Genomic DNA, 12,766 nt, shown 5'->3' with positions numbered 1-12,766 from the left:
TCCTTTAACACAACGCACTACTTTTATTTAACTGTTCACAATCCATTGCATCAATATCAATGTATTGTGAAATTCGGTCTACGAGCATTATTATTAGCTTGTTTTGGTTTTGTCTTATAATAATTTGAGATTAGAGTTCCCGGGAATATTTCGACTTTGAAAGCATCAGCCCAAAGACCTATGGGCCCATAATATTTTGGGTGGGTAACGGTATCCGACCCGACCCGAGAAAACATCATTAGTTTTAATGCCCTAAAACCCTCACTCACACGTACGATGCGTATCTCTCAGCCTTTTGCCCTCTCCGAAGTCGTACTTTCACAATTCCACAAAACAAAAACAAAAACAAAAAAACCAAACCCATCTAAAATTATTAATTAAAATTTAAAACTAAAAACTTGGGTCTTCTTCGATAAACAAAATCACTTTGCGTTTGCGTAGACCAACACAGTCCCAAAGCAAAGCAAAGACTCAGAGAGAGAGACACAGTGAGAGAGAATCCGAAGCACTGAAAATACAACAATAAAGAAGCATCAATCAGCTAAAAAGAAGAAAAAAAAATGGCAGATGATGCGGCGGCGGAGGTCTCCGTACCCGAACGCACCACCATTCCCTCCGGCGACGACTCGGTCTGGGCTGACGTGTCGCCTCTTCTTGAATCCGCATGCAAAGGTTCTTTCCATCTTGCCCTGACTCCACTCTTTCTCTCTCTCTCTCGCTTTCCATCTCTGTTTGTTTCCCGAGAAAGTTGTGATTATATATATGCCTTGTTTTTTTTTTTTTTTTTTTTTTTTTTAAAGAGTATAACTCAAGGGGCTTCTTCAGTTTGCGTAGTTAGAAACAATGAGGTTTTTTGATTGGTTGCTGAGAAAATGGAGGATTAAGTGAGGGAATGATGAGGGAAATTGGAATTTGTTTTTGGTTCAATTGGGAACTGATTGAATGAGTAAAGTTTGAGTTTTTGGTTTTGTTTGAAACTGAACAGTAAAAAATGTGTGCAAAGGTTATTAATTTCATGCTTCATTTGTTGCTGGAATTGTACTGGAAAAGAAATAAATGTGAACAATATTGAGGCTTTTACTATTGTTCTTATTTTAAATTTTATGCTTGGTATTTGATGCGACCTTTTTTTTAAAAATAAATCAAATACTTTTCTTAGGAATGCTAATCTTAGCAATTAAAGAAAGTTTACATTTTTTTTCACACACACACACACACATATATAAATTATAATCTTCTCTGTTGCCTTTGACATTCACATCAAATGGTATGTCCTAGTGTTTTCAATAGAGACGTTTAAGGCTCAAATCCCCCTCCCCTACTTGAAATATATATATATAAATCAGTTGCCAATGACATTTCCTAATGTTTCCAATGGAGTCTTCCAAGACTCAAATTCCCCTCCCCCACTTAAAATGTGTTTTAAAAAAATCTATAATCCTCTCAGTTCTTCTCCTAACTATAATAGGAATGGGATAACACACAGTACTAGATGAAATGGAAATAAAGTTAAGTATGATATTTGTATCATGTGGATGACAACCTTCCTAATTGTCTGGCTCTTACTTCTGCATGTACTGACGCCTTAGCTTAGGCATTAAAGGGGATGTGAAGGGTTGGTGTAAGCCTTTCATTCAAAAATTGTATAGCAGAATTGAGATATAAATTGTGGTGCTGTACCTGCATGTTGTTGGCTTTTCTCTTGATTCTATCTTCCTTTCATAATGTTTGCAGATCTTCGAGACGGTGAACTTATTCATGGAGATAATTTCAATCTTTTTGCTGCAATGTCTGCTTTGGAGGTACTTATTATGTCTTTGATTATACTTAAACCTTTTTTATACTATTTTTAGCTGTTTAATATGAATTATGTGTATTCTTATTCAATTTAGGCTGCATTAAATAGCATAGCAAAAATATGTCTTCTATTGGTAATTTGATGGTTTTTCAACCCTTTATACAAACACACACACACACACACATGTTTAGTAAGTATACACTTTACCTCTGCAGGGGGACAATAACATGGGCAAAGCCCAAGTACATGGGAAGCATAGAGGAACCTTGCCCAATTAAAAGAGGCTACTGCATAAACTTGAGAGCATCAATTTATCTAGAAAAGATTACTAAGAGCCAAAATGATGAACAAATAACGAAAAAAAAAAAATGAAAGAGCACCATTGTTGGGGCTGTGCCATTTTAATCTCTTTTCTTCTATTTCTACTAAGGTGTTTCCTTAGTTTTCTTTGCTCAATCTATGCATTGTTGGAAAATTTTCTTTAATATCGCAGTATTTTGTGGTGTGATGCTCTATTCAAATGTGTGATGCTATTGACAAGTCATTCCTATGTTTCCTGCTTGTCGGATGTGACCTAAAGTCCTAAAGTGAATTTTATGGGATTATAAATATAAAGACTTGCATAATCTCACTGTATTTATAAATAAATATTTGCATAATCTTACTGTTATCATCTTCAACAATGGTTTTTCCACTTTGATTATGTTTAATTTTGTTCTCTATATGCTTAGCCTATACTCATTAGTTTGTAATTGCTATTCTTACTAGATAATGGACCCGAAGATGGATTCTGGTATTGTTTGTAAATACTATTCCATTGATGAAGCCATTGAGAACGGTGCTGCTCCAGTTCCTATTAGCATTAACAAAACTGTTGATGTTCAATGCACTGTTGACATCATAGACCATCTTCTAGCGTGTGAGGTATCAGCAGTATTACTTTTCATGATTAGTCTTACCATATGTAGCAAAGACATAGCCTGACCTTGATTGACATGCCGACTCTATACAAAATTGCTTTTTCTTCCCCTTTTTTGTATTTGTAGTGACTGCTTTTTATTTGTTTTTCTATCTAAACTTTAAATCTTTAATGTATGACCTACCTAATCTTTATCTCTAGAGTCTAAATATGATCCTATATGCAGGCGACATGGCACAAGGGTCATTCGTTGGCACAAACTGTGTTCTCTTGTATCTATCTTTTGAGACCTGATAGGACATCTTCACATGCCTTGCTTCATTCATATTGCAGAGTCATACGTGCAACCTGCAAGGCGGTTATTTCGGTTGTCTCGGATGCACGTACACATGAAGTAAAGTATTCCAACAAATCCCTTTTTTTTTCCTCTTCATTTTATAGAACAAATTTTTGGTCTCACTTTCCTCCCTAATTTAAAGTCAACATTGCCTTAAGGAGTTGTTTAATATTCAGGTAATTTTACTTTTTTGTCAAGTACAGACAGTTGGGGAGGTGATTTTTAAAACTAAAAGAATGTTGCAGTATTTTGTTGTTATGGCTCCTTGTATGATGTGAGGAGAACAGTATAAGTGAGAAAGTGAAGCTAGTTTTAGACTGCTTGTATGTAATAGTAATTGTTGATTTAAATTATTTTTTGGTATCCTCTTGGCCGAAAATCATTGCTGGTGAAAGTGTGAGGTGCACGTAAGTGCAAAGCATGTTAAAGCACACGTCTTTAAAAAATATTATAGTAAATTTGAAAAGAATTATTAGTGTAGAATATTGCATAACTAAGTGAACAACTAATGATATTAAATTAAGACAGCATCTTTTATAATTCTCTTGTGCTTTATAAAATATACACAGACAACCATGATATTTGATAGCTATGATTAAAATGAAGTACATGGCTGAATTAAAATATACCCAAAAGGCAAAGGCCAAAAAGTACTAAAATGGTAAGTAACGACTTCAATGCCTAAAGTATATAATTATCGTCCCCATTAAGCAGATGACAATCATCATTGTCATCACAAGAGATGTACCCTGCATCATATTCCTCAGCTACTTCATTTTAATTAATAGTCTTTCCATCATTAGTGGCATGTTTTTAACTGGATTTGTTTGGACTCTGGACATTTTCCTAGTGGTGTTGTGTGGTGAGATCATGTGGTCACTTAGATATATTTCTCAAAAGGTACCATTTGAGCTTATTAAAAGCTCAAAAAAATTAAGTGTACAGAAGGTGCTTTGCTTTAGGTGCGGAAAGTGCTTAAAGGTTGATGCTTTGCACTTTAAGTGTGCATAAGTGTGCTTTTACCAACACTGCCAAAGATTTCATTTTTAGTCTAAAAGAAAAGCTTCATTGACTGCATATATTAAGTTATTAACCTTCATTAAATTTCAATCTGTTGTTTCTAATCATCTTTTAAAAAAAAAAATGAAACATACATATCTAGAAATACTCTCTTGTCTCATTTGTTTGTTTGGCAGGAAGATGATCTTTTTACAATGGCATATGGCCTTCCTTTGGATGGGGATGGAGATGAAAAGTGCTTGTCATTGCTAAATGCTGTTGAAGAAACAATTTCTCGCCAATTGCGTGCTTGCAAAGCGCCCTCGTCTAGAAGAAGAGTTTTAGAAGGTTGTTGTCAGATAACTTGCTTGAATCTTATGTTCCTCCTTTTTTTATATAAGCAAGTCATTTTTTGTCAAGATTGCAAAGGATTTAAAGGAGTCACATATGGTGAACATGGTTTCTCTTCTTTATTTTTATTTTTTTAGGCTAGACTAGGATTGGTTGATCTTAAGCGTGAATTGTTACATATTTGATGTAAGACATGTTTAAAAATTTGCCCACAATTTCTTATCTTGTAAACCTCTATGTCAAACATACCTTACCATGGCCCTATCTGGTTTTTCTTAATTGTAAGACCATTCTGGTGCTAAGTTGTGAGATATAAGAAGTGGTTGCTAATGAGTGTCTGAAGGTATGCTAGCAACGGTGTGCTACTTAAACTAACAAATTTTTGGGCTATGTGGCAAACATGCTCAAATTTTCTTGGTGTGTTCAGTGTAATAAAAACTTTATCTCATTGTATTAGCCTTTGGCATTGATAGCACTTTCTGCTTTATAGGATCAGGCACACTTTCTCACTGCATGTAAGTTCTAATCTTCAGAAACATTTTCTTCATGTATTTGCTTGCTATTTTGATGCAGATATGGAGCCCTTACAAACAAATCTTGATTTAGAAGAAGGCTACTGTAAAGCCTTGTTATGCCGCTTACGCTTTCGTAAGGTCTTATCCTGTGTAGACTCTTTAATGTTCTGTAATTTATTTAGGTTATTGTCTCTGCATCATCTATGATCACATGTATATGTTTGCGTAGAAATTTATGTTTTATCCTCTGAAAGTATGCTCATGAGCACCCCTTCTATTGTTTTTGGATCATTAGTATGTGCTTTAGTACATAGCATCTTGTATCTATCTTTGGTGCTTTGAATATTTATTTGATTTTTTGAAAGAGTTATTGAGAGTTTATGCTTGTAGCCCTTAACAAGATGCATCAGTTAGGGTTATCATTTTTTTGTTGTTGTACATATTACTCTTGTATAAATATAAAGAATTTGTTAATTCATTTTCTGTATATGTTTTACCCTCCTTGTCTATTCCAACTCTGATTATTACTGACACTGCAGGCTTGAGATCTCTATTTTGTTACATACAAGTGAAAAAAATTGGTTCTGCCTCGCCATTTACTTTCCATGCTTTCCTCTGAGTTATTATTTGGCCTCTTCTCCTGGTGTTTATGCATACACACTGTTTTATGACTTTTTTCTAGTGCATAGACCAAAAACCCAGATCAAATTTTGTTTAATTGGTATTTTCAACATCTTTTTTTTGTTATCAGCATTTTTACCATGTTCTTACATCTATGAGGCGGCCTCAAGGGAGAGGTTTGGAGTTGGCAAGGAAACATATAGCTACCTGCATATCAGAGCTGGACTGCATTTATAGATCATCAGATTTTCTTAGATCTAGTGCCTGTGGAACTACTGAGGATGGCATAGAAGATAGAACAACTGCTTCTGGCTGTCAGCCAATTGGGTTTGATGCTAGCTTAAATTGTAGATTATCTGCACCTACTCCACCACGTGCAATTAAAATCCTTAGTTGGAAAAAGGTAAGAATTTAGATAATTACTTCTGATATGTCTACCAATTGCGTTTGTAAGTCTTTGTATCATAATTTTTTTTTTTTTATGAAAAGTTTAAAAAAAAAATGCCAAATGTCTTAAGATTTTTTTGTCTGTGTTCTGCCAGGCCATTGAATATTTTGTGAAACTGCTTCATGATCTAGACATTCTATGTTCCTACTCATTGGATCCATCATTAGAAGGTGTTTTGCAGTTTGTGGTTCAGTTCCAAAAATCTCAACCTGATTTGGTTGCAAGAGCTCATCTCCAGGTTGATTTTTACTGCATCTATTTTTATGAATTGATAAATTTTAATGCATCGTTAAATTCTTTACTGCATCCCTGTGTACTAGAGTTGGCTCCCTTTTTGCATTTTTAATGAAATTCAGTTGCATTCCAAAAGTTGAACCCTACATGTTAAATGGTAATTCAAACGATACCCTCTCCCCCTGTAAAACAAGGTGGAGTGTGGGGTTGTCTGTTCAAAAATTATTGTGTGTGTGTAACTTACCAATAAAAAATAGATAGAGAAACAGAAAAAAAGAAACATTTATTCCAAAAAATTTCTGCATGCTAAGTGGTTGTCTCCCTCTTTATGTTGATTAGGTGCATGGGAGGAGTGGGGTAACCCCATTGTTGGTCGATTAAGAAAAAGTGATTTATTTTGAAAAAAGAAAGTGATATATATATATATATATATATATATATATATATATATAAAAGTAACATAACAAATTTTATTTTTTAAAAGCCAAGTACACTGGAAATGTACTATAGAGGAAAAAGTCCGCATGCTAACTGTTTATATTTTGTTGATAATTCAATAGTTACAATGGGGCAGGAGGGATTTGAAACCTACATGTCTTTGCTGGAAACATCAAGAGGTGCTAGTTGAGCTACAAGGCTCTTGGTGCTAATTGTTTATATTTGAACAATCAAGTTCATTAAAATTATGAAAAATACAAACAGTCATGTGAGTAGTAAAAAAGCTGGTGATAGTTAATTACATGAAACTAAAGCTGATGTTCAGGGTGACACTAGTTGTGCTGTCAAATGCATGAGCCAGAGCATAAACTTGGGTGTGGATTATGTCTTTGAACTAGATTATTGAGAAATTTGTACGTCCAGGTGACATGTTTATACACTGTAGCATGCAGCTTTGACCAAAAATAAGATATTCTGCATTTTGGGAAGCACATAGTGGCAGAGGTATTATAGCCTCACTTACAAATTCCTTATTTGTAATATATGCTTCTATATGATTTTCATTAGAATGTTAATAGTTCTTGATCTTGTGGGAATGTTTTGATGTCTACTTTATTTGAGGTAGTTATCTCTCTGCCTATGTTCTTATGTCTGGATTCTCAACCTGATAACTTTTGAACAGCTTCTACTGGTTCAAGATGGGAAACTCTATGGACGGGATTCTATGTTTGCTGTTATCACCAGAGCTGCAGTGTTGCCCGAAGTTGCAAAGAACCATGATGTTCAGAAGAATGAATATTTTTTGCAATTAGGGCAGGTGAAGACAATATCATCTTTTGGCATATGTATACCATTGCTCTCTATTCCCAAGTCATTTTAGTAATGATAATCCCATTCTGTCCTCTTATTTAGTTCTATTTGCTGGTTTGGGTTGAGTTTGGAATCTGGGGAAATGGTCATTGAAATCCTATTATCCGTATATTACTTATTAAATACACATGCTTGCATGCTCACACAAGAAAGATCTATATTTATTGTTATCAATTTAGGTTAATCGCTTCATCAGAAGATAGCATGGTTAAATTATACTTATGTTGTCACTTGGCGTGTCTGCAGCAGGACAGCTTATAACATTCTTCTGGTTTGTTGCGGAAGGTGCTTCATCTAATATGTGCAATGTCATTATGTAATGCAGTTAGTAATCAATATGCTCAAAATTCTTTGTACAAATGCTGCATGGCAAAGGCGTAAGCTAGGCAAAATGCTACAAGATTGGCGTGTTATCTATGTGCAGGTGTGTCCCATATTTGTAAACCATATTTCACGTGTGTTATCAATTTGTTTGTTCTTCTCTTTCTGAAATTCATTTCATGCAAGTTATCATAACAGGGGGTGTAATCTGATTTTTCGTTCTCTGCTTCAGTGAGGTTGTGGCTACTGTGTTCTTATGAGATTCTATTTTCAAAAAGCATCCCATAACCCTTCTTTTTGTTTATTATTGGTAGTTTACCCTGAGAATTCGCCTTAAAAATTTCACTATACCCTGAAGCATGATATATTCATAACTTGATGATGTTTGAGTTAACTGTCAACTTTAGATCAGTGATCTGTGTCCCCAGTCCCACTAAAGCTGTATCTTTTGCAATTTGGCAAATATAACTGATATATTTACTTTTATGGTTTGAAGTATGATTTATCTTTAGGAGCAAACATGAATTCTGCATAAGGCGGCTGTTACCTTTGCTACATTGACATTTATTCTACATTATTGATTTTAACTTAAGCCAGGAATCTCATGTTGGCTTCGCAAGAAGAATTAGGCTTGATATCTAATGCATCTATGTTCTTTTATCTGTTGGCAAACAGCTAGAGCTAGCGTTTAGAAAGGAGTTTGGAGAAGTGTCAAGCATTCCAGAAGATGAGGTATGTTAGTCTGCTGTAGGTTTAGCTGAATTGTCTTCTACCTGTATTGTAGAAAATGTTTGCTTGTTTGGTCAAGATTTTTATGATTTATAAAGTTGCTAAAATTATCAAACCCTGATGCTTTCACCAGTAGGATCTATTTCAAACTTTTTTTTTTTTTTAAATTTTTTGGTTTTGCAGAACGTCTGTGTGAAAATATTCCAGCATATCCTCCTTTGGGTAGAGGAGCAAACATACTGGATAGCTTCGCGTTTTCTCATTTTGGGTTTTGAGTTGGAGCTCTATTCCCCAAGTGAATATTGCATGGTATACTGGTATATTTATGTTGTCTTGATTAAGCTTTCAGAGAAAACACATCTTAAGATGGCAGCAAAGAATGACACGGGTAAGCATGCTCACTAATTGGTCACTTGGTACTTGATAAGAAACTTGCAGTGTTTGATGAATCTAATTAGACACATAAGACCCGTGGATTTTTTGCATCTTTGAAAATGAGGATGTTGGAAAAAAATAGTGAATAATTCCAAACATCTAATATGCTGTGTTCTTTTGGTAGGCTAGGAATTTGACATATAGGTCAGAGAAAGCCTGTAGCATTGATTATCTGATTAAGGTGATTTTGGATGAAGGAACTCTTCAGCAGGTCCCTGTGAATGTGTTCTATTTCTTTCTATCTGCAATCAGATATCTGGGAACAATTGAAATAGATTCTTTTGTAATCTGCATGTGATTGTATCTCTATTGGGAAATTTTATTGAGTTTATGATACCCAGTTGGCCAATGAGCTATAGCTCAATTGGCGCTTCCTTCTCCTATAATAATGGGATGGAGGGTGAGGTCATGGGTTCAAGCCTATTGTGTGCGTAACTTATCAATAAAAAAAACTATACCAATTTGATGTGTTCCTGTGCTTTCAAACAGGCAAACGAAAGGGCAAAAAGAAAAGGGATTCCCCGAAGGATGTTGCAAGGGAATATCGAATCCCACCAGCTGTCTTGTTTCTTCAATGCCAAATATGTCTTGCTGAAGGGCTCACAATGGTAATTTTGCTTGATTTTAATTTTATTTTATGAGATCATGGATGGCCACTTCTATGAATTGCCATTTAAGATGCTTGGGAATAGATGTTGACTTCCTGACCTGCGCAAGGTTCTTGGGTTTCGTGGTTGGTAGACCCATATTCTGGTCAGGTTTATGAAACAGGTCTTTCTGGTTTAAATTAGACAGGCCATCATATGCTGTAGATGTGATGACAGGTCTTAAATATAGGTCCTTTGATTAAAGATATTCTACTTAGATGCACCACTCGATATATTCAAGAAAATCTCAAAAGTTGTATATATCTGTCGGTCCTTTGCAGATGCTTGCTGCTTTGAGGAATGAACACATGATCCTACAAAGTCGAAATCCTTTTAATACAGAGCAAGAGGTATAGCTTCTAAGCTTATTTTCTGTATATTTTTTTTTATATCTGAAGTATCCTAGCCGTGGTGGGAAAACAAGGTATTGGAATAATTTCTAAGCTATATTGAGGCCAATTACAATTGTTTTTCCACCCCTATAAATTTCTTGGTGTGGATGGAGGAAACAATCTTTCCTGAGATACATCTTCAAGACACTAGTAGAAAGTGACTACTTTTTTTGCATATGAAATTGATTAATTTACATGTTAAAATAAATTTAATTATCTAACTCTTGAAAAAGTTCCATCATTATTATCATGTAAGCTACGATATGGACTTGATTGCTTTTTGCTTCTTTCTCCATTTGACTTGCCTCATGGTTTTTTAGTTTAAGATGAAAAATTTGTCTTCTCACAAAATTTTTAACTTCTTTTGCAGAGATTCATTCAGCACTTTGAACTTTTACAGAAAGCTTGCATTCCTGATCACGTCTCATTCCACTCATTCAGAGAATCCACAACCTATGCTCGCTTATCCGTAAGTGTTTCATTAACCCTGTACATGTGTTTATAATCCTCTCTCATACAGTCATGACTGATCTCTCTTTCTTCGCCTAGACCCTGGTTATGTATAATTACTTTAAAGATGCTCAGAGGATTGCAAAGGAGGCTAAGAGTAGTTTTTCCAACGACCCTGACAAATTGGCCGAACTCAGAAAAATAGAGCAAGTGGCAGAGCACAATAGCATTGCCTTAAATGTTATTTCCCGGGTAGGAGCCCTCGACCCTACATTAAAGGCTTCTTTTGAGTTCAGCCACCATCCGTACTTTGCTACAGCCGTTGTCAAGAGATCTTGAAAGTGTCCTATATTAATCAACAATTTTGAAAACGCTTTACAGGATTCAGAGGCAGTTGGGTCATGCAGTACGGTACTTGTAAGTTGTAACATTACAATTTGTTCAATCAATTTTCCCAATCATTTATCATATTGAGATTGTAATTTTCATTGAGAAACAAATAATAAAATAAAAAAACAAATTATTTATGCATAAGTTTCATGTCTATTTTTTTTTCTTGGGTTGGGGGTTGGGGTGGGCAAAGATGTAATCTCAACACACACACGGAAAATGTGTCACCGACCGCGAGACCCTAGGATCATACACGAAGTTTGTAAATTGGGGGGCTATTTTGAATTTGGCATGTGTATGTAAAAGTTTATCAGAAGTCTAAGGTCGAACAGGCCCTTTTTCATCAAACTTCGTTTAGTGTACAATCATTTTTAAAATGGTATTGGAAATGTATTAATATGTACTTGAAAATAACAGCATTGCTTCTATAAATTTTGATGCATACAAAATTTCCTTAATGGACGGTCATCAGTGGTATTGTTGATTATATCTAACTCCGTCAGACGGGGAACAAAAGAGAGTTTGGAAAGTTTGTCAATGGTATTATCATGGTAAGAAGTGTCCAAATGTCAAAAGAGTGGCACAACCTGACTATGACTAACAGTTGAAAATAAACAAATAATGGAGGCAGGGAATAGAGATAAAATAGGACTTGTAACATTACAAAAGGAAGAAGTCTTACATCTTTATTGTCTGACTATACAACTAGGATGATCTCAGCTGTCTGAACGAAGTTGCATTATTGAATGATTAGGGATACCATAATAACAATATTATCATCTTCCCAATTACATCATCCGTATCCATTTAAATCAATTTGAAAATCATGAATCGTGATAAATATTGATAATTTCATCATCTCTTTTCTTAGGGTTGGCCCAGTTGGAATTTTTTTTTTTTTTGGGATGACCGGCCCAGATGGATTTATGTTATGTTTCACCATAACTTTCATAAAATCACTCACGTTCTCTCAAAAAAATGTATTTATGACGATTAACCATGGATTACATGGTTTCTTTATGCCTTACATGAATTCAAGTATACAACACATCAAAAAGATTAAAGATTAATAACAATATTATTTATAAAATGTTTAAATTTTAAGGATTCTTAACCTTAAAATTATATACAAAATATGAGTTCATGGAGCAACACGTGAACAATATCTAATTAGCATGAAATATGATATGTATGTTTTATTTATTTTTTATTTTTTATAATTCAATAGTTAAAGCAACTTAAGAAACATTCACAGTGGTGGTGCTTAAAAAAACTTAGTTTTTAGCAACTTAAAAAGATACTTTATCTATTTTAATATCCTACTTTACAATACACTTAATATCAAATGTTCTATTTTTTTATCACTTCATTTAAATATTATTTAAATATTCTTTCTTTATTCTTACTCTCTTCTCTTTCTCTATCTTCTTCTCCATCTTTTTCTCTCTTCTCTACCACCGACACCCTTTGCCAACCACCACTATCACCGGTTAAAAAAAAAAAATTATGATCGGTGGCGACTTTAGTCAGTTCAATCATTGGAGCCTAATTATTTTTAGAGAGAGAGAGAGAGAGAGAGAGAAAACAAAACATAAAACAACACACAACCAAAGAGAAAGTATATCTGAAATCAAATTTTGATCTAAAGAAACCCATCAAATTTGAGATCTCAAAGAGAGAAAACCAAAGCTTGATCTCAAAAACCCAAACCAAATTAGTAACTAATGCTATGTTTGGAAGTTTGGAGAGAGAGAGGAGAGAAGAGGGGAGGAGAGTAGAGGAGAATGGTTATCCTTCACCTTATTTGGATGTTTTTAAAATTAAGTAAGGGAGAGAGAAATAATTAGAGAAATAATTTGCATTTTCATAGTT

The 12,766-nt window shown here is 34.5% G+C and overlaps 1 protein-coding gene across 1 annotated transcript; it reads left to right on the top strand.

Moving 5' to 3' along the window:
• The first annotated feature begins 413 nt into the window (after window positions 1–413).
• On the top strand, window positions 414–11,038 carry LOC142622060 (uncharacterized). The gene is made up of 16 exons (XM_075795474.1): window positions 414–672; window positions 1,735–1,802; window positions 2,567–2,722; window positions 2,944–3,111; window positions 4,251–4,401; window positions 4,978–5,057; window positions 5,671–5,943; window positions 6,083–6,226; window positions 7,343–7,477; window positions 7,856–7,954; window positions 8,527–8,583; window positions 8,764–8,968; window positions 9,505–9,623; window positions 9,944–10,012; window positions 10,425–10,523; window positions 10,604–11,038. The coding sequence occupies exons 1-16, from the start codon at window positions 561–563 to the stop codon at window positions 10,841–10,843; spliced, it is 2,175 nt and encodes a 724-aa protein (XP_075651589.1). The 5' UTR covers window positions 414–560; the 3' UTR covers window positions 10,844–11,038.
• The last annotated feature ends 1,728 nt before the right edge of the window (window positions 11,039–12,766 follow it).

The sequence above is a fragment of the Castanea sativa genome, chromosome 1 (assembly GCF_040712315.1).
Source record: "Castanea sativa cultivar Marrone di Chiusa Pesio chromosome 1, ASM4071231v1".
NCBI classification, from domain to species: domain Eukaryota; kingdom Viridiplantae; phylum Streptophyta; class Magnoliopsida; order Fagales; family Fagaceae; genus Castanea; species Castanea sativa.
This window is presented reverse-complemented; position numbering and strand designations above follow the sequence as displayed.